This window comes from Equus asinus, chromosome 4 (genome assembly GCF_041296235.1).
Source record: "Equus asinus isolate D_3611 breed Donkey chromosome 4, EquAss-T2T_v2, whole genome shotgun sequence".
Taxonomy (NCBI): Eukaryota; Metazoa; Chordata; class Mammalia; order Perissodactyla; family Equidae; genus Equus; species Equus asinus.
In genome coordinates, this window is record NC_091793.1 from 140,084,956 (window position 1) to 140,102,891 (window position 17,936).

General features: G+C 52.5%; 1 protein-coding gene across 3 annotated transcripts in view; it reads left to right on the top strand.

Moving 5' to 3' along the window:
- The first annotated feature begins 2,439 nt into the window (after positions 1–2,439).
- NRP2 (neuropilin 2) overlaps positions 2,440–17,936 on the top strand; it is a 112,979-nt gene continuing 97,482 nt past the window's right edge. For all 3 annotated transcript variants that reach the window (XM_014836395.3, XM_070508445.1, XM_070508446.1), the window contains exons 1-2: positions 2,440–3,443; positions 16,691–16,868. In XM_014836395.3, coding sequence (XP_014691881.3) covers positions 3,371–3,443; positions 16,691–16,868 — 251 coding nt within the window. In that variant the 5' untranslated portion in view covers positions 2,440–3,370. The remainder of the gene's footprint in view (positions 3,444–16,690; positions 16,869–17,936) is intronic.

Genomic DNA, 17,936 nt, shown 5'->3' on the forward strand with positions numbered 1-17,936 from the left:
ACAAAAACCGGGGCTGGCAGGTCTGAGCCAGTCCCAGTCTGGAGAATTTCCCTAAGGATTCGTTTTCCATCGGGCACGTGTGGGATTTGTGTTTAGTTCCCAAGAGTGGTTGGAAGTCCTGGATTAAAGCAATTCTAAGTCCCGGCTGGGCTGGTGGGCTCTTGCTCAGAGTGGGCTCAGGCAGATCTGGGCTCACTCTGAATCCTTCCCGGTCTGATAAAAGGCTGGGAGCTCCTGGAGGTAAAAGCACCACCAGACTTGCAACTGCAGGGAGTGTTAGCATTATTTATTGAGTGCTGCCCCCTAGAGGATTAACAACGGTCTGGCCGCTTGGAGTCCCCAGGGCTCTGAAGCAACGTCCCACCCTCCACCCAACAGCAGCGAACCAGGACTGTGCCCAAGTGGACGGAGGAGCAGTCTTGCAAGGGTCGTGCTGAGGGCTCCCAGGAAGTAAATCAACTCCCCCTTTAGGACACCTCTGAAAAATTAAAATCCGTAACGCTGGGAATCAGGTCCAGGAACAGAACACTCAAACTGACCGGTCTCCCTACCAGACCAAAGACCCCCAAAGCAGCCTGATGGGGACCATCACCGCTGAGACCCCAAGAGCAGAAGTCCAGAGTTGTCATTCCAAGGGTTTCCCATGGGCTTCAGTTTACTTTTTCTCTCTCTCTCCTCTTCTCTTGCCCTTCACCTAAACTCTGGCTATAATGTTCTCAGAAACAGGATTCTTCCATGCTGGGCCCTTGCTAGATTGGGTTGGCAAGCCTGGGGAGTGGTGGGGGGAGGTGATACTAAATGACTCTTCATTCAGGCTCTGTCACTGTGGATAGCGTTATTTGTCCTCAGGTCAGTGTCTTGGTGATGATAGAAGCCGAAATCTTGCTTAAGGTTCAAAATCCAGACTGCCTCTTTACTCCACTGAATATTGGGAATGGCAGTCTTCCTTGACAGTTGACGTTTAAACAGGAAGAAAACTAAATCTGAAGTTTTTAATAATGTGGATGTGCTCTCAAGCCAAGGAAAGAAGGAGGGGAAGAAGGAAGGGAGAGAGAATGAAAAGAATGAAGGGTAGCTTCAGGCCGGTCAGGGGATGTGCTGTCTGCAAGGACTTGCTGGGCCTCCTTCATTAAATGCCCTTTCAGAGCAGGCGTCCAAGATTAACGGTGCCGATACCAGCCTGTGGATTTACACATCACTGTAAAACCCCGCCACTGCTTGACTCAACTATTTGCAAATCACTTCTGATTCAATTTTGTTTTGGTTATCTCAGTGTAAATAACAGTTAAGTGGGAGTTACAGATTTTTCAAACACTAAAAGTGGTAAACAAAGCTAATGGCAAGTCCAGATAAGGAGCAAAACCACCCAGAAGAATCCACAAGTACCAGCAAGGAAATAAATGGGATAGTCAGATGTGTGTGTGTTTCTTGTCACCGAAACTTTACTTTTCTTCATCCGCAGAGTGGCAGAAAAGGTGGACACAGTGTTACTGAGACTGTTCCTGTTGGAGTCCTGATGATAATGCAGAATAGCTGCTCAGTGAAGCCGGACAGTTTGGAACCCACCCAGCCATCCTCAGAAGCAAAGATACAAGAGTTTCCCCGCTGTTAGCTTGAAGCCCCCTCCGAACAGTTTTCACGCCTCCATTTAAAAATGTTTGGCACGACGCTGTTTTCTTTCCCTCCGCATTGTGACCAAGTTTCCATGTGGAAAACGTGAAGAGAGGTAGTTACAGTAGCATTTCAGGGGAAGCCTTCGTGTACCGGTACTTTTTTAGAGGGTTAGAGGAATCCAATAAAACCACCTGGGAATTCTTTGAAGAAAGTCTTTCCTCTTCTACTGATGGTTACAAGTTAGGGGCGCAGGGAGAAGTAAATCCTCGCCCAGAGAGCAGAGGAGTATGTTTGGGACGTAACAAAGGATCTGAGTAGTAAACGCAGGGAGTGTTTGGGGTTTTATTCAGCGGGGACTGGCCGTGTGTGTCGCCGCCACGCACTGCTGCCTGTGCGAACGCATGGCTGAGCTGCCGCCTGGCTCCCTGCTCCAAACACCGTACGCCGCCCAGCTCCTCTGGTAACGCCATTGCGCGTGGCATTGTGTTGGGTTCTACGTGTATGGCATCGGAGTCAGGGAATTTGGGGGAACAAGGAGTTCCCCCGTTTTCCGTAGAGTCTCCCTCTGACTGGGGAGACGCGGCCAAGGGCAGCGCGCCCTGGAGGTGCCCGGGGGCTCTCCCTCTCCGGGGCATGGCGCACGGGCAGCCCGGCACAGCCAGGCGCGGAGGTGCCCAGGGGGGACGGGAGGTGCGGGGCGGGAGAGGGGCGGCTGGGCGGGAACTGCCTGAACTTTGATCGGGCCGCGGCCCGGGGGGAGCCGCCGCCGCCCCGCCTGAGCTGGATGCCGCGGCGCTGGACTGTGCGCCGCGCGCCTCCGCGGCTGCCTCTTTAATCAGGAACACAGAAGGGGCGGGCCCTGAGCCGGCGCGTAATCGGATAGCTCTGCCGCCGCTCTGACATCCACATGCTGCTCGGCCTGAAAAGGCAGGGGGGAGCCGGAGGGGAAGCAGAGAACGCGAGCGCGGCACCGACCCGCAGCCCGGCCCGGCACATCCTCAGACGAGCAGACACTCGGCGAGGCGCTGGGCGAGGTGGAGGTGAGGGCGGGCGCGAGCCGACTCGGAGAGGGGCGCGCTCACTCCCCGCGATCCCGGCCGCCGCCGCACCGGCAGCAGCAGCAGCAGCGGCAGCGGCAGCGGCTTCCTTCCTCAGACTCCCCTCGAGAGGCTGGCCGAGCGGGTGTAGCCGTTGGGGAAGGCTCCCGCTTGAGGAACCCGGCGAGGGCGCGAGCAGGGCGGCCGCCTGCCACTCGGGCCGTCCCGGCGGTCGGTCCTCCGCCCGCGTGCGGGTCCCGGGTGCCGGGGACGTGTGTCAGTTTATGCCTCTGAGATCACACAGCTGCCTGGGGGCCGGCGGATGCCCAAAGCAAGTCTTGGCTTTTATTTTTATTATTATTTTTTTTACGCTTGGCTTTCGGGAAATATTCGCGATGTTGTAGGATAAAGGAAATGACACTTTGAGGAACTGGAGAGGACATAAATGCGTTTTGTTTTTGAGAGAGGAAACCGGTCCCCTCTTCCCGGCTTGCTCCGTCTTTGCTGATTTCAAGAGCTACCCTCCTCCTGGCGAGGTGGGGATCCAGCAAGAATAAAGCTGAAGACGAGCCGCCAGGACCCAAGAGGGAAACCCTGACCATTAGAAACCTTTGCAGAAGACACTGTAAGGAGGAACGTAAGAGAGGGAAGAACACAAAGACTTATAATTGTACAAGAAATCTACAAATCCCGCTCTGGAGAGAGTCGCCTTCTCCAAAATGGATATGTTTCCTCTCTCCTGGGTTTTCTTAGCTCTCTGCTTCTCGGGACACGAAGTGAGAGGCCAACCAGGTAAGCCCTGAAGTTTTTTCTCTTCATTTCGACATGCTTTTTCCTTTAAAAGCCATGCCAATGCGGGGGACCACACGGAGTGGCATAGAAGGAGGCGCCCTGCATCCTAGTAATCTAAAGAGGGAGCCCAGCCCAGGCGGCCCTGCTGACACCACCACCGCTGCTGAAACCCAACTTTTCTCTCCTGCGAGGAGTGTGTGTGCGCGTGTGTGTGTGTTTTGAAACGTAGACAGAATCTGGCGGTGTTCGCATGTCACATATGGACTGAATCAAAGGTTTAAAAATACTACAAAGCCTTTGCATTACAGTTTTTGGGATTTTTTCCCCTCTGTCTTGAAGCAGAAAACATCTCTCTTGAGTTTCTTCAACCTAGCCAGCGAAATATAAATCATCTGCATTCCCTCCACTTAGCTACATTGAGCAATGTTAACTGGAGGGCTTGGGAAAGACAAGACTCTAGTTTTGCTTTTCCAGGGCTGTGGGTTCTTTGCAGGATGTGTGGAGACGCCTCAGAATCACAGGGCTGAGGCTGGTGGAGTGAGGTGGCTTGCCGCTGAGCTAGGGGCTCGGGCTGTTGGTCATCCCTGCTCTTTGCCGAATTCATGCATTTGTCTGGGAAAGTAAATCATATGTTCTTTTAAAAATCATTATTAGATAAAACAAACTGCGTGGCCCTGGAAGGGCTCTCGCTCTTGTGAAGTGGTTAGAAACTTTTGAGTGGAATTTGTTCTCAACCACTGTCAAAAAGGGTGTGTGGACAGACTGCAGAGATAAGCAGGGAAGGCCCAGAACAGCCTGGGGCCGGTATGTGTGCGGGGAGGGCTGGCAAGAGGGGTACACTTCCTGAGAGGGGGGTCTCTGGTTTCGGGGAACCCAGTGGGGCTTGTCCTTCCTTCCCCACGTCAGTCTCCAGAGTGAGCCCCTCTCCCCTCTGAGAACAGTGTCTGGAATCTCACCAAACTCTTAAGCTGCTACAGGTGATTAAGAGGGGGAAGCCGTCTAGGGAGAGAAAAAGCTTCCCTGTGTGCCCTCACCAAGGCCGGCGCAGTGGTGGGGCTAACCCTGCAGCCTCCTGGGCACCTCCCCCATCACCACGGCTGGTGGGTCCTGGGAGCCTGGATTTAACTAAAAGGGAAGCGTTGCGCCTGGTACTCTGGCTCTTACCCCACAACACACGCACACACCCCACTTTAAGCTCGGGTGTTTATTTGCCGCGGAGGAAGATTCGGGAATGCCCTCGCTCTGCAAATCCGCACCTTTGCGGTTCCTCCTCTGCCATAACTGGTCTTCCGGGCAGCTGTAAATCCGATCAGAGATGGGTGCAGGTCCCACCGTGGAGATTTCCTGTGCTTCCGCATCCCCTCTTGCCTTAATTCTAAATTCTCATCTTGTAGCGAAATTAAATTACCTCCCACAGACCTGGATGCTGCATAAATTATGTATGTTTGTGTGATTCGCTGTGTGTGCGCGCGCGACCGCGCGGTGAGAATGCCCACGGTATATTATGTATTCAGGCACGGACTCTGGTAGGCCCGGCGCGCGAGCGCGCGCACACTGGCGCACACACACATGCACATACAACTTCAGGTTCTGTGTGCTCTGCGGAGCGGGAGGGGTGGTGAAGACTCGTGTGCCATCGCCTACCCCAGATGTTCGCACAGCTGTCTCCGAGCGCTGCGTGGAGTGTGTACGTGTGTGTGCGACACCCCCTCGGACCCACTCCCGCTCTGCCACCTGCCTCCCGCGCTCTCTGCAGATCCCCCTCCCACCCTAGCCCCAGGCCGCGCTGCGTCACTTCTAGAGAAGCCCAGGGGCGCGGATCGCGGGGCAGTCAGTTAGGATGCGGCCGCAGGCAGCCTCGGACCCAGGGCGGGACCTGCCCAGGGTGGATATTCTCCAGCCGCCCGAACAGGCGATCGCAAGCCGCGGGCCGCTCGGGTTTCCGTCGGAGCAGCCGACTGGCACCCGGAGAGCTGGCTGCGGCTGGCGAAGGGCGAGGCCCAGCTAGACCTCTGACTCAACCGCTGCGCGCCGGCCCGAGGGCCCGGGCCCAGAGGCGGGAACCCATTCCGAGAAGAAGTCAGGGAAAGGGAGGACGGACGGTGCATGCAGGGGGGCAATGGAGCAAATAACCCCGCGGCCGCGCCACGCGGCCCCTCAGACTGGAGGGCGGCGGAGAGGCCGCGTGGGCGTCGCGCACCAGGCTCCCCCTCTCCTTGCCACGCCGCCTCACCGGATCGCAGCGCCGCCGCCTGCCTCCCTCCCGCCCGGGCTCGGGGCCGCTGGGCAGGCCCTGCCCGGAGCGCCCCCTCTTGCTTCCCGCGCGCCACTCTGCGCCGCATTCCCCCCACCCCCCGCCCCTGGGGCGCCGGCTTGGAGGGGCCGGGTCCCGGGTCCCGGGAGCTGGCCGAGTTGGGCCGCGGGAAGCCGGGGTGGGATTTCAGCGCGGCGGGCGGAGAGAGGCGGAAAGGAGCCCCTGGAGTCGCGGGAGCGCGCGCAACTTGCCCCGCCTGTAGTCGCGCTGTGCGCCGGGCGCCCGCCCGTGCACCCGGACAGGTGAAGAGCACGCGGCGCGCGGGCCCCCACGTGGTGGGGACGCGGGCCCCCCAGCTACCCCACCGCCGGCCCTAATGCCGCATCGATTTGTTTGGGCTACGCGGCAGATACTGGGCCGAGCGATCCATAAACATTCTATTAGGCCAAAATTTTCCCAGCGAAAGCAAAACGAGGTTCAAGCCTGGGCAAAGTTGGCCGCCTCCACTGCTCCAGCCTTGTCCCCGCCTCCTCCTGACTAGGGACACCCCCAGGGAGAAGCTTGCAGCATTTCCTCGACGCTGCCCATTGCCAGAAAGTTCCGTCGCGGCTGCGCTCTCTGCTCGCGCGAAGCCCCTGCGGTGGCCGGCGAGCCCCCTCCCCCGCCGCCTGGCTCTTTGCTTTTCCCCGTGAGATAAAAAATTATTCCCGGCCAATGCTTCATTTTCCGTGATTGATTTCTCTTTAATATCAACACACGTTAAAGGAGGCGAGGCGAGCCGGGATTGAATGGCTGCCCCCACCCTTCGCCCGAGCCCACCGCCCGGGGGAGTTGCCCACCAGGTCCTCGGCGCCCTGCGGCTGGGTGGGGGCACCCGCAGGGCCACGTCCGGGGGCTGGGGGCGGGGGGTGATGAGCTGGTCGCCCCTCTGGGAATGATGGGGGTGGAAATGAGCTCTTCAGGTCTAGGTTAGGGGATCCGGCGCATCCATGCGGCCGCGTCTGCGGCTTGGGTTGAATTTCTCTGCAAGGGGAAGGGCTGGGCGCTCTGGTTTATCGGCGTGTGCTGCCCGCTCGCCTGCCTCCCTCCGCCTCCCTTCCTTTCGGTTTCAGACAGAGTGGAGAGCCCCCTGGCGCTGGCCGTTCCCCGTCAGCGCCCGCCGCGAAGGTCCCCTTTGCTGGAGTTAATCGTGGTGCGCGGGGGACTAGGTTTTGCTCAGGAAATCATTCAGGCCCTGACAATGGGTTTCTTCAGATGGTGGCCCCTCTCAGCCCTAATGTCTCCACCTCCGGGACATATCGCTTGGGGCCAAAAGAGCCCGGACCCTATAAGCAACCCCACCCCCCTGGGCCTGGAGAGCTTTGATCTGTGCTGGGGTTTTAACACCATTGTCATGGACACGGGCAGACGCGGTCAATTCAACCTTCCGTCTGGACTGGCTGATCAGATAAGAGGTGTAAATTGGCTGTGGGAGACAGGTCTGGGTTCGAACAAATCCTGAGAGAGCAGCGGTGACGTCTAGGCGCCGGGAAGGCTTTGAACAGGGTTTCTTTATTAGCCTGTCTCCCCAAAATGCAGGGTGGCTGTGGACAGGCATAATAATTTGAAAGCAAAACTATAAACTCCTAGATTCTACACAGACAGCCTGCTCGAGGCTCTGGGGACCGGGCTTGTGCCCGCCTTCACTGGACGCCCAGCAAACTCTACCCTATAAGCAGCCACTGGAGGGAGTGAAGCTGTCGTCAGTTGCCCACTGAGCACACTGTGCAAACCCGTGAAAAGAGGAGGGCTCCCACGGGGGCTCCAGGGCAAGCCCCTTCTTGCCCAAGATGGGCCTGGTGGAATCGGGGATGCCAGGTTTGCACTTTATGTCATTCTGTACGGCCCCCAGATTTTAGGCCACAGAGCATCCAACTGGCAAAATGGAAGGTGGAAGGCTGCAGTGACTGGAACCTGGGCTATCCAGGTGGAACTCCAGGTCTACCCAATGGCCTGGTCCCCCTGCTGTTGAATGTAAGGTCCATGTTCCCAGTTCCTATCCTCCTGGTGTAGAATGAGCTAGGCGTCCAGATAACAGGTCAGATGCAATGAAGCATGGATGCAGATAACAGTGGGGTGGGCGAGGGGTGGGGGGGGGAGGGGGTCAGTGGGGAGAGACACCAGGAATTAGATGTTTCTGAGGCCCTTGCTGGTGTCTTTCCTTTCGCTCCTCTGCTCATTACAGCACTCAAGAGCAGGAGCGGACTCTGGGCGACCAAGTGTGGGACCACTCTGAGTTGACAGAATTCAGAGCCAGGTTCACTGGTAAAGGATTTTCAGTACCTGTCCCCCAAAAGTCCAGTTCGGAAAGACTTTAGGAAATAGAGATCAGACTTTCCTTCTTTAAACAGTGGAGCAGAAGCATAATACCTTTTTAATTTCTTGCACTGACGAGATAGAACTTGAAAAGTGACATCTGGGCAGTAGTTTGTAGCATCATTAACATAGTTGAGGTATTTTATCATCTGACCATCACTTGCCGCTGGATAATCTTTGAGGCATAGACAAGACATGTTTTGATCCCCCGAAGTTAGTCTTTGTACTGTTCCTTCCTGGCAAGGAATTCACTTTTTTTTTTTAATTAACCCATTCCTGGAAGATACTGCAGAAGTTTCTCCTGGAGAGCCCACAGCATCTTTCAAAGCTTTCTCTGCCTTCCCGAGCAAAGGCCGAGGGCCTTAATAGTTCCATTACCTAGCAGGATTCAGTGGACTGGGATTCCAGGACACAGTGGCCTTGTGGTCTGGCTGGCCCTCCAGGAGAAAGCATCTTCTAAAGGTTTAGGAAGCTGTCAAGTTTAGATAAGCCTGAGCTCTGATCCTATGGGACCTTGGTTGTATTAATAAGGAGAAATTAATTTTTAACCACTGGGAACGTTGCCAAATTATGTGACCTTTGGCAGACCAGCTGTGCTATAAAAATAAATTCCCCCATTTCTGAAAATGCTGCTCCTCTCCAGCAGAACAATAACAACGTGGCATTTAGGACAGCGAAGAGTGGGGCTGAGAGGAAAGGAAAGAAGTGGGAGTTGTCAACAAAAAACCCATAACCCGTGGTTTCAGACCTGAGCATCCTACCCACACGCCCTCCCCCTCAACACACACCCTGGTTTCCAGTACACAGACAGAGGGCCAGGGTGACTAGGAGCCAGGCGCCTGTGCGCTCAGGGAGTGGAGAAGGTGTTAAGTGCTTCCAGCCCACTCACACCCCAGCCTTGAACACATCTCTCATTGTTCACACAGACAGATTGCTGGCACAGGCAGGGAAAAAGGAGTTTTCAAACAGGCAAAACATTTGTCTATCCCTGGATGCCACTAAGTGAGTTTGTCGCTGGAAAGTTTGGGGACGACCTTCAGTGGACCTTCCAGCTTCGGAAGCATTGAGCCAGGGTTTAAAATTCAACTCAGCCATGTGCCAGCTCTGTGACCCAGAGGACTGAATCCCTTTGTGCCTCAGTTTCCCTACCTGTAGAGTGTGTTTGATAATAATAGCTACTTCCTAGGGTTGCTGTGCTAGGTCAGATCACACAGAATACTGTTCAGTACTTAGTAAGCTTGTTCCAACGTCATTCAATCTTTAAAACAGCTTCAGTGAGTAACTGTATCTTGTGATCATAGCACACTGTAACCGTTGTGGTAAGTTTATGTTATTTTTATGAGTTTTTTTAGTAAGTAAGTAATTATTCGTCCTCAGCTCAGACGAAGGTCTGTGTTTCCTGAGCGTCAGAGTCTCTGGCGGCACACTGCTCTTCAGAGGCAGGCATCCTCTGCTGGGTGTGCATCTTAGATTTATGTCTGCGTTTTTTCTCACCTCGTTCCTCTGCTTTCAGTGTTCTCGCCTCTACTGATTTTTTCCCTCTCTCTCCTCTCCTTTCCTCTCCTCTTCCATCCTCCATCACTGAAGTGTGCTCAGCAAGGAGCACCGTGTTGAAGGAGCTCCCCCAAATGTGTGATAACTTCTACCCCCCACAGGAAGGCCCCTCAGCAGCTGAACTCAAAAAAGTCGTCATAAAGACAAAACAGCTTTTACCCGGCAAGACTCTTAATAATGCCATTTCCCTCTGGGTCTTCATGAAAGAGTCATGATCTAATCCAGAAAAACGGGAAGGGCCGGGCATAGCAAACGGCAAGCTCTCCCCGGGAGCGGGCAGTAGACGGGGCTGCCGGCCAGCTTCATGCGCACGCCCAGTGGTACCTGCTCACGGCCTCCAGAGGTCCCGTGATAACCAGGGATCGGCTGCTGGCCAGTCTTTTCAGCGAAGAAGATAGAGGGAATTGCAAATTACTGGACTAAGCGGTAATAACAATTGTTTTGATAAAGGGGAAAAATAAAACAGATGTGCCCCAAGGGCATATGGGGGGGGGAGGTGGGGAGGGATGGGTGGAGAGAAGTGAGCTGAAACCAGTCAACAGTTTAGTGATGAAGTAAGTCTGCGTCTTCCTGGTGCTACTGACAAGTATCTAGAACTTGCCGTTGGGAGGGTGGGGGAGTGGAGTGAGGGGGCAAGAAAACCCTCAAATAAATTAGTTTTACCATTATTAGAATTAAAATGTAAGTCTCCTTTGAACGTCATCATTACCTGAGGTTAGAGTGTCCTCCGAGACCTAGTTGGCACGAGCTCTACCTTGACCTATGCCTGGGTATTATTATCGCAGACAAGTTATTCAAACTCTCCGTCCTCCACTAAAGAACATTAGCATTCAATCCTGGTTGTGGCGGTTGTGGGTTGGGTTGTGGGTTGGGAAGGACGTGGGTTGGGAAGGACGGGTGACAGCTGGAGAAGCAGAACAATTTGTGATAAGGCTTTCTTAGAATTTGGGCTATCTAGTGATACTCTTGGTGTTACTTTAGCCAATTGTTAATTCATCAAACCTCATTGAGTCTGACTTGTGGGAAAGGCTCTGGGTTGGTCCTTTAAGGTTTGCCAAAGCTGAATCCGAGTAGAGTCATGCCATCAAGGGTGGTCCAGCAGAGCGGGCCGGGCTGTCCCAAGCTCTCACAACCTTGGAAGATGCTGAAGAGCTTCCACCTCAGAGGCTGGGAGAGATGACGGAGGTCAGGGAGGGCAAAGGTGGCATCGGAGCCTGGACTGAGAGGAGAGATGGGACTCAGAGCTGGGAACAGCATACCAGGGAAGAGAAAGATGAGAGCAGAGAAAGGATGCTGGGCTTGTTTGCGGAACACTCAGAAGCTGCAGTTTGGGGGTGGGGGGGTGGCGGAAATTGCAAATAAGGTTGGAAATAATAGCTTGGGCTAAATGCAAGGCCCAAATTGCTAGGCCCAGGGGTTTGGATTCAGTTACTAACCAACGAGGAGCCATTGATGTTTCAACAGAAGCCTTCGGTTAATCAAAATAAATGAAAAAAAATTATATTACCTTTTTTTCTCCTTTTGTTTTTGGAGAGACCTCAAAATTACCCTTCTTCTATTTCCTTCCCCAAATGTCTGTTGAAATGGTCAGGAATTGTAATCCCAGATCTCGCATCAATGGCATCAAAATTGCATTTGCAAAGAGGGCTGGAAAAGAGCGGACATAAATATAAACTAATGATATTATATTGGCTGCCCTATTGGAACTGCATTTGTTTATGATATAAGATGACAAATAACGAGGTTACCACAGGTGGCATGACTCGAGGTCAGGAAGGTAATCGCATCAAACTTACATTTTAACCGTTCCACGAAGGGTCCTTTTTAGAGTCCAGATCGCGGGGCAGAGACTTTCCAAAGGCCCCATTTCCAGACCTATTTCCAGCTCTCTCCTTGCTGAATTCACTGGAGGGGGAGCCTGCCTCATTCCTTCCTCCTTTCCACGCTCATACGCTGGCTCTCTGATCCCCCCCTTTCCTGCCCTCCCCGGGGTTCTTTGATTCAGATGTTGAACTTTATCACTGCAAACATTCACGGGATTTCCATCTGCCGTGCCTTCAGGAGTGCGTCTCTCACTGCCGCCCGGCCCCATAAATTGCATAGATTGCATCCCTTCCCAGTTGCCTTAGGAAGTGGTCACACAGCCACATTCCTGGGCTGATGGATTGGCTCATTTCTTCCCAACTGAAGCCAAGATACAGTTTTTATGAGACGGTCTTGTGACAGGCTGAAGTCGCTTTGAATAAAACAAAATCCAGCCTCAGCTCACAGAAATAACTCTTAAAAGGCAGCTTATCCAGGGTTAGTGAGCAAAACTGGGTTCAAACCCTGAGCAGAGGACTTAGATGATTTGAGTGAGGGATTTGATGACAGTCTTTTTGGTTTTTCTTTTCATGCATCGCCATTGTTGACATGCTCACACACAGAACTGTGTATCCATAATATTTATAAATATGCAGCCACAGGCTCAGTTAAGAAAAGAAACTCACATCAGGAGAGCTAATGTGATTAAAAGAGACATTTGAACTCTCCATAATGCAAGACAGATACAGCCATCTGAAGAATACTGGAGTTTTGTTCCAGGCTTACCAAGCAGATGGAACACCTTGAATAAATGTCTTGTTGTCTAGAAGATGGAGAATCTTTTAAATTTTTCGTTCAATCTATGGGTTGTAGGATCTTTTCCCACCTCACTATACAGGCTTTGCATTTTAGAACTGGAACTGACCTTTAGAATCACTCCCTTCATTTTATAGATGAGAAAACAAAGGCTCAGAGTTGTTGACTGACTTACCCAAGGTCACACAGCTTGCCAGTGGTGAGACTGTACTCGAATACAGGGCTTCTTCCTGGTGAAGTGGCAAGGTGACAACCTTCTCTCTTCTTAAGTCAGAGAAAAAGCTGCTTCTTTGCCTTGCTAATGGTGAAATGAAAACAATGCCGTGGAAATAGGAACATGGCGAGAGTATGCTGTGGATAAAGGATAAATTATAAAGTAAATAATGTGGTTCATTTCCAGGGGAAATGAGGCCGACTGCCTTTCTCTGCCAGGTGCCCTGAGGTCCATATGAGAAACAGGCGTGTTCTAAGGCTCCTTCTCTTTCCAAGGTGTTGTAAACTAACCAGGGAACTGAGATGGAGCTCAGTGGGTTCCCAGCCGGATGTTCTTACAAAGAAGGCCCCTCAGGGATGATGGGAGGGACGAGGCCCGATGACTCTACCCTGCTTCTGGCCGCCCTACCTCCCCACACCCCGGAAGAGCCCCACTTCTGTCTGCTCTCCCCGCTGGAGTTCTGGGTAGAATTTTGTTCAAGGAAAAAACAAAGACTTCTAAGAAGAGTTTGAAAACCACTCCCTTAATTCAACCCCTCATTGAATTACAGCTCTGGAAGCGGAGACCCAGGAAGGTCTCGCAGTCAAGAATCTGGAGGCCGCATCCCCTTCTTGCCAACATCAGCACCCCCTCCTAGTAACCTGGTCCCCATTGACCCAGACCCGCCTTTGACAACAACCTGACTCCAGTCCCACGGCCAGCCAGTCCCAATCCCCCTGTTCTTGCCAAGGACTTTCTCCTTCAGTTCAGCTCAACCGGCGATCTGTCTTCAGTCGGGTGCTGTAGGAAGGCGAGTTCCTTCTGGAGCTGGCAGTGTGCCTCAGAACTAGGAGTGGACGGGGATGCCATCCCTGCCCTGACCCAGGGCCAGGCTAGCCGTAGGCAGCATCTGACGGTGCTTGGGCCACCAGCAAAGCGAGTCACCTGAGGGAAGAAACAAAAAGAGAGGGGGAAAGATGTAAATATCAGAAATAATCTGACATTACATATGGCAAACAAAAACATCTAAGTCATCATTATGGGGGAAAGTCAGACCTTTGTGACTTTAGAACTTAGTGTTCCTTTTATTTCAAGCTACGCCCGGAGGTGTCACTTCAATCCTTTCACCCCTGGGCCTCTGAGGTCCTGATCTGGCCTGACCTGACCCCTCCCTGAGGCTTCCCTCCCAGACGTAGGAGAAAACTGCGATTCGCAGTCCAGGCCTGGGTCCGCCCACTTCTCTCGGAAAATGTTTGCCCCAGGTGAAGGGTAGTCATGAAACGGTGGGAGAAAGAAGTCCCTTGTCAACTCACCAAACAGGCCCAGCAGCTCCGACCTCAGTGGGGTCGGCTTCCCCTCTGTGCGTGGGGCTGGCCTGGAGGGCTTTGCCCTCGCCTTCAGCCTCTTCTGCGGTCGCACCCCTCAGGGGCAGACGGGGCGTTCATGCCGCTCATTCTGGAGCACAGCGAAGGCTGCAGAGCCAGGGACAGCCGAGCTCTTCAGGTGAAGGTCCAGCTAGTGCTGTGGGAGGCTGTGTGCATTTAAGAAATGAAAAGGCCCCAAACCTGGAAATGAAAGATCACTTATCAAGAGGAGGTGGAGAAGGATTAAGTGTGTTTTCTTTACAATTTTTACTGATATATTTCAAGAATTCAATTCTCTCCAAGAAAAACAGAGACGAGAATTCTCGAATTTATCTTGGTGGCTATATGTCCGTGAGAATGATGTGTAATGTTTTAGGAGAGGGCGTGAAAGTGTGTACAGGACTAAAGTGTGAGTTTCTCATTTGTACACGTACCCAACATTTGTTGGCGATCTGTGTTTGTGTGTGTTTCTGGGTGTGACGTCATCCAAACAAGGACGTTCGGAGATTGAAAAGGTTAACTACACGTGCACAAGCCAAGCAGATGTTTTAAGGAATTCTCAAATATTTTAGTAAGTGCCTTGTTTTCTTCAGATAAAGAAAGGAAAGGAAAAAAGAAAGAGATTACTCCTTTTTCTTTTGGTTAAGTTTTTAACCACAGAAAATGCAGACTATCAGCTATGGGATATATATAGTTTAATTTTTTTTTTTAAGTGGGGAAATGATTCCTTCTGGTGTGGATGAGATAGGAAACCTTCCTAGGAGGAAGTTTCTGGGCTTTTTGCTGATTATGTGTGCCTGGTCTAAGCACAGAAAGCTTAACCTTGGGGGGCAAAGAATTGAGGAGAGAAGTTCTTCTTTCAAGAGTACTTGGAAAGAAACAAGGAAGGGGCAGAGGAAGGAAGTGGAGAGAGCACGCGTGACGTGGAAACCCTCATGGTTACTAAGAGGGAGCTCGGCTCCGATGCCAGCTGCTGAGTTCCACGGCGAAAGTGTGGTTTGGGATGAGTTGATGGCAGGCCTGCAGTTGTCAGTGGACTAGCTGGCTGAGGACCCGTCCCCAGTAGAATAGCCCCCTCCTGCTAGCTTGATAAGACAGCTGGTGACCTAAGTCCCCGCAACGCCACCTTCTCAAGGGCCACTCTCAGCCCTATTTCACAGGCGTGAGCCAGGACCAATGGGCCACGATTTGAGTTGCTGGAAGATAGTGGGTGCCCAGCATGGGTGAGTGGTGTGGGCACCCAGAAGGCCTGTGAGGACTGGCTGTGGGGGAATGGGTGGCCCCCGGCCTCGTGGCTGGCCTCATCTCCGTCTGGCCAGGAGGGCTGTGCTCATTGTCCTCCTGGACTGGGGAGGGTGCAGGGTCATTAGTTAGAGGATGATGTGGTCTCCGCCAGCCAGAGGAAATGGCCTGCTTTTGTTTTCCACCCAGTAGGAAATGGAACCCGAATCCATTAGACTGTGGGCAGTTCAACACCGCACAGTTTGAGCTCTTGGAGGCGCGACGCCTAAAAGGCTCCTTGTGTGGATTTTTGTGTCCCCACCACCAGTGTGCAGCGTGCCCATCTCTTATGCATTCAGAGCCTGTTGGGCTGGGACTCTAAGGCAGAGGTCTGAAGACAGTAATGCCAGCAGACGCAGGGAACAGTAAAGTGCACCTGTAGAGTTAAAAAATGCATGACCCTCCCCCTCGAAGAGCTAGCACAGGAGAGAGGCTCATCCTGTAGGGCGGCTGCTGAGCCGTGATCCATAATTCACAGGCCCACGCTGCTCCATGCAGATGGCCATATTAAATCCTGATTGAGGCTGAAAGAGGCTCACATCTGAGGAAGGTCTCTGAGAGGCCTCTGGATATTTCCCGGTCTCTCGTGCCTTCCTGTCTCTGGTATTAAGCAAAACCCCCCATTTCCCAGGACCCCTCCTGGGATTGAGGAACTTCACTCCCCAGCATATGAGATTCTTCAAATGTCATCGCCCACCTTCTCGGCCTTTGAAGAGCCCCCTTCCCTTCTAGCCCACGAAGCTGTTTACCTCCAGCCAGGCCCTGCGGGGAAAGGGGTCCGCCGCTCCCCTGCGGCCGCCTTTCAAGCAGCTGGTAGCAGCACACACTGGCAGTGGTGACCAGGCGGGAGGGACGGGGGGCAGAAAGCACCGACGCCCACACAGCACAAAGCACTTTTGTCAAAACTCTGAGGTCAGATCCAGTGGATTCTCCAAGGCAGATTTTTCTACTCAGTGTATAATGAAACAATAAATCAAATTTGCGGTGTATGTGGAATTAAAAGTTTCGGGGTTTTGCTTTTTCTTTCTTAAAAAAAAAAAAAAAAGACTGAAATCACCCTCCAGGGCCTGTTCTGGCCCAAAGCTGGAAATGCTTCCTCCACACCACAGGTAATTGCTACCAGGCTCGCTTGTGGGTCAGCACCACAAAACCACTGCCGTCAGTTCCTGGAGCCTTCGCTTCTGGCTGCCTGGGCTGGGCTGGGACACCGAATAACATGAAGGATTTATGAGACAGAGATAGAGATGAGCGGTTTGAACGAGGAGAGGAAGCTGAGCCAAGGAGGGGAGACAGGAAAAGACAGGGAGGCATGTTAAGTTTGCAGTGTTCTTGTTTTTTTAATCTCAGACCATGTAATTGGGGATATTTATGACTGTTTTCTGGAATATTCTCATCTGGGGAGTGTGTGAGTGTGTGTGTGTGTGTGTGTGTTTACTCGGATGAGGGGGGAGGATGAGCTGAAATAATCTCTTCCACTGAATGAGTAAGTAGGTTAGTCTTCTGGACTGCCATAAAAGGTCTGTAAAGCAGTTTCAATCAGCCACTGGTAGAGAAGAGAAACAAGGAGAGGGAAAAAAAAGGCTGTAACATATTTGAAGTTCTTTGGGTTGTTTGCCTTCTCTTTCAGACCCACCCTGTGGAGGGCGCTTGAATTCCAAAGACGCTGGCTACATCACCTCCCCAGGTTACCCCCAGGATTATCCATCCCACCAGAACTGCGAGTGGATTGTTTACGCCCCCGAACCCAACCAGAAGATTGTCCTCAACTTCAACCCTCACTTCGAAATCGAGAAGCATGACTGCAAGTAAGCACCATCCATGCACCCTGGAGCCGCATGCTCCTGAGGCCTCCCCTCCCCCCTCTTCTGCCATCACCTCAGGACCTGCTAACCAGTGCTGGACCCTGGCCCCAGAGGGAAACCAGGAGAAGATGACATTCTCCTTCAGGGGAAATAAATCCCTAGTTGACCCCCTAGCGGGGAGGAAAGAGGCTTCTTGAGTGAAGAGTGTAAAGAATAGCACCCTATCTTCAAAAGCTCGCAGTGGAGGAGAATCCCATGTGGGGGTGGGGTGTAGGGGGGAACCACAAAACTCCAGCTCTTGGCTTTGGGATTCCCCCCCACCTTGGAGATCTTCCCATTTCCACTGCTGCTTCCACATGTAGGAACCCCACCAGCTTCCTTAATAAAATAGTAACCAGATCCCCAAGTGGAGACTTCCTCTGCATCCAGCCGTGGAGGATCAGGCTGTTATTTTATGAAGCAGCAGCTGGTTTCCATACAGAAAGAGAGTTCAAAATCTGAGTCTACACTGGCAGGTCTAAGATTCATGTCGGTTCTCGGTGTCTGTGCTGCACAGGTTAGAGTCTCAAAGTGGGTGTTATAGATTTACTTAACAAATACTCTTCTCATTGCTTTATAAACGTCAATCCCTTCAGTTGTCACAACAGCCCTGGGAAGTTGAGGCCATTACGACCTCCGTTTTGCAGATAAGAAAACCAACACGCAGAGAAGTTAAGTCAGTCACCTGAGGTGACTCAGCTTGTCTTACAACATCGGTCCTGCCACCTTGGAAGTGTGTGGCTTAGGAGATCCAAGTGGACATTTGGACACCTGTGAGTGCTTTAGAAATGCTATGTTAACACCAAGGTCCCTGTAAGTTAAGGTGAGGGGGCAGCAGCGTTGTAATGCCAAGAATGTGAACACACTGTGTACTGTCTCGTGGGCTCTATCTTGAAGTCTCCTCGTTGAAAGAAAAGTGAGAGGTTTCTCCGCAGGAAAGAATGTGCCAATGATCATGTCCTGCTCCAAACGAGCACCCATAGCATGCCACTGCTCTGATAGGCGTTACTGCCCCCTTATGATTAATAAATA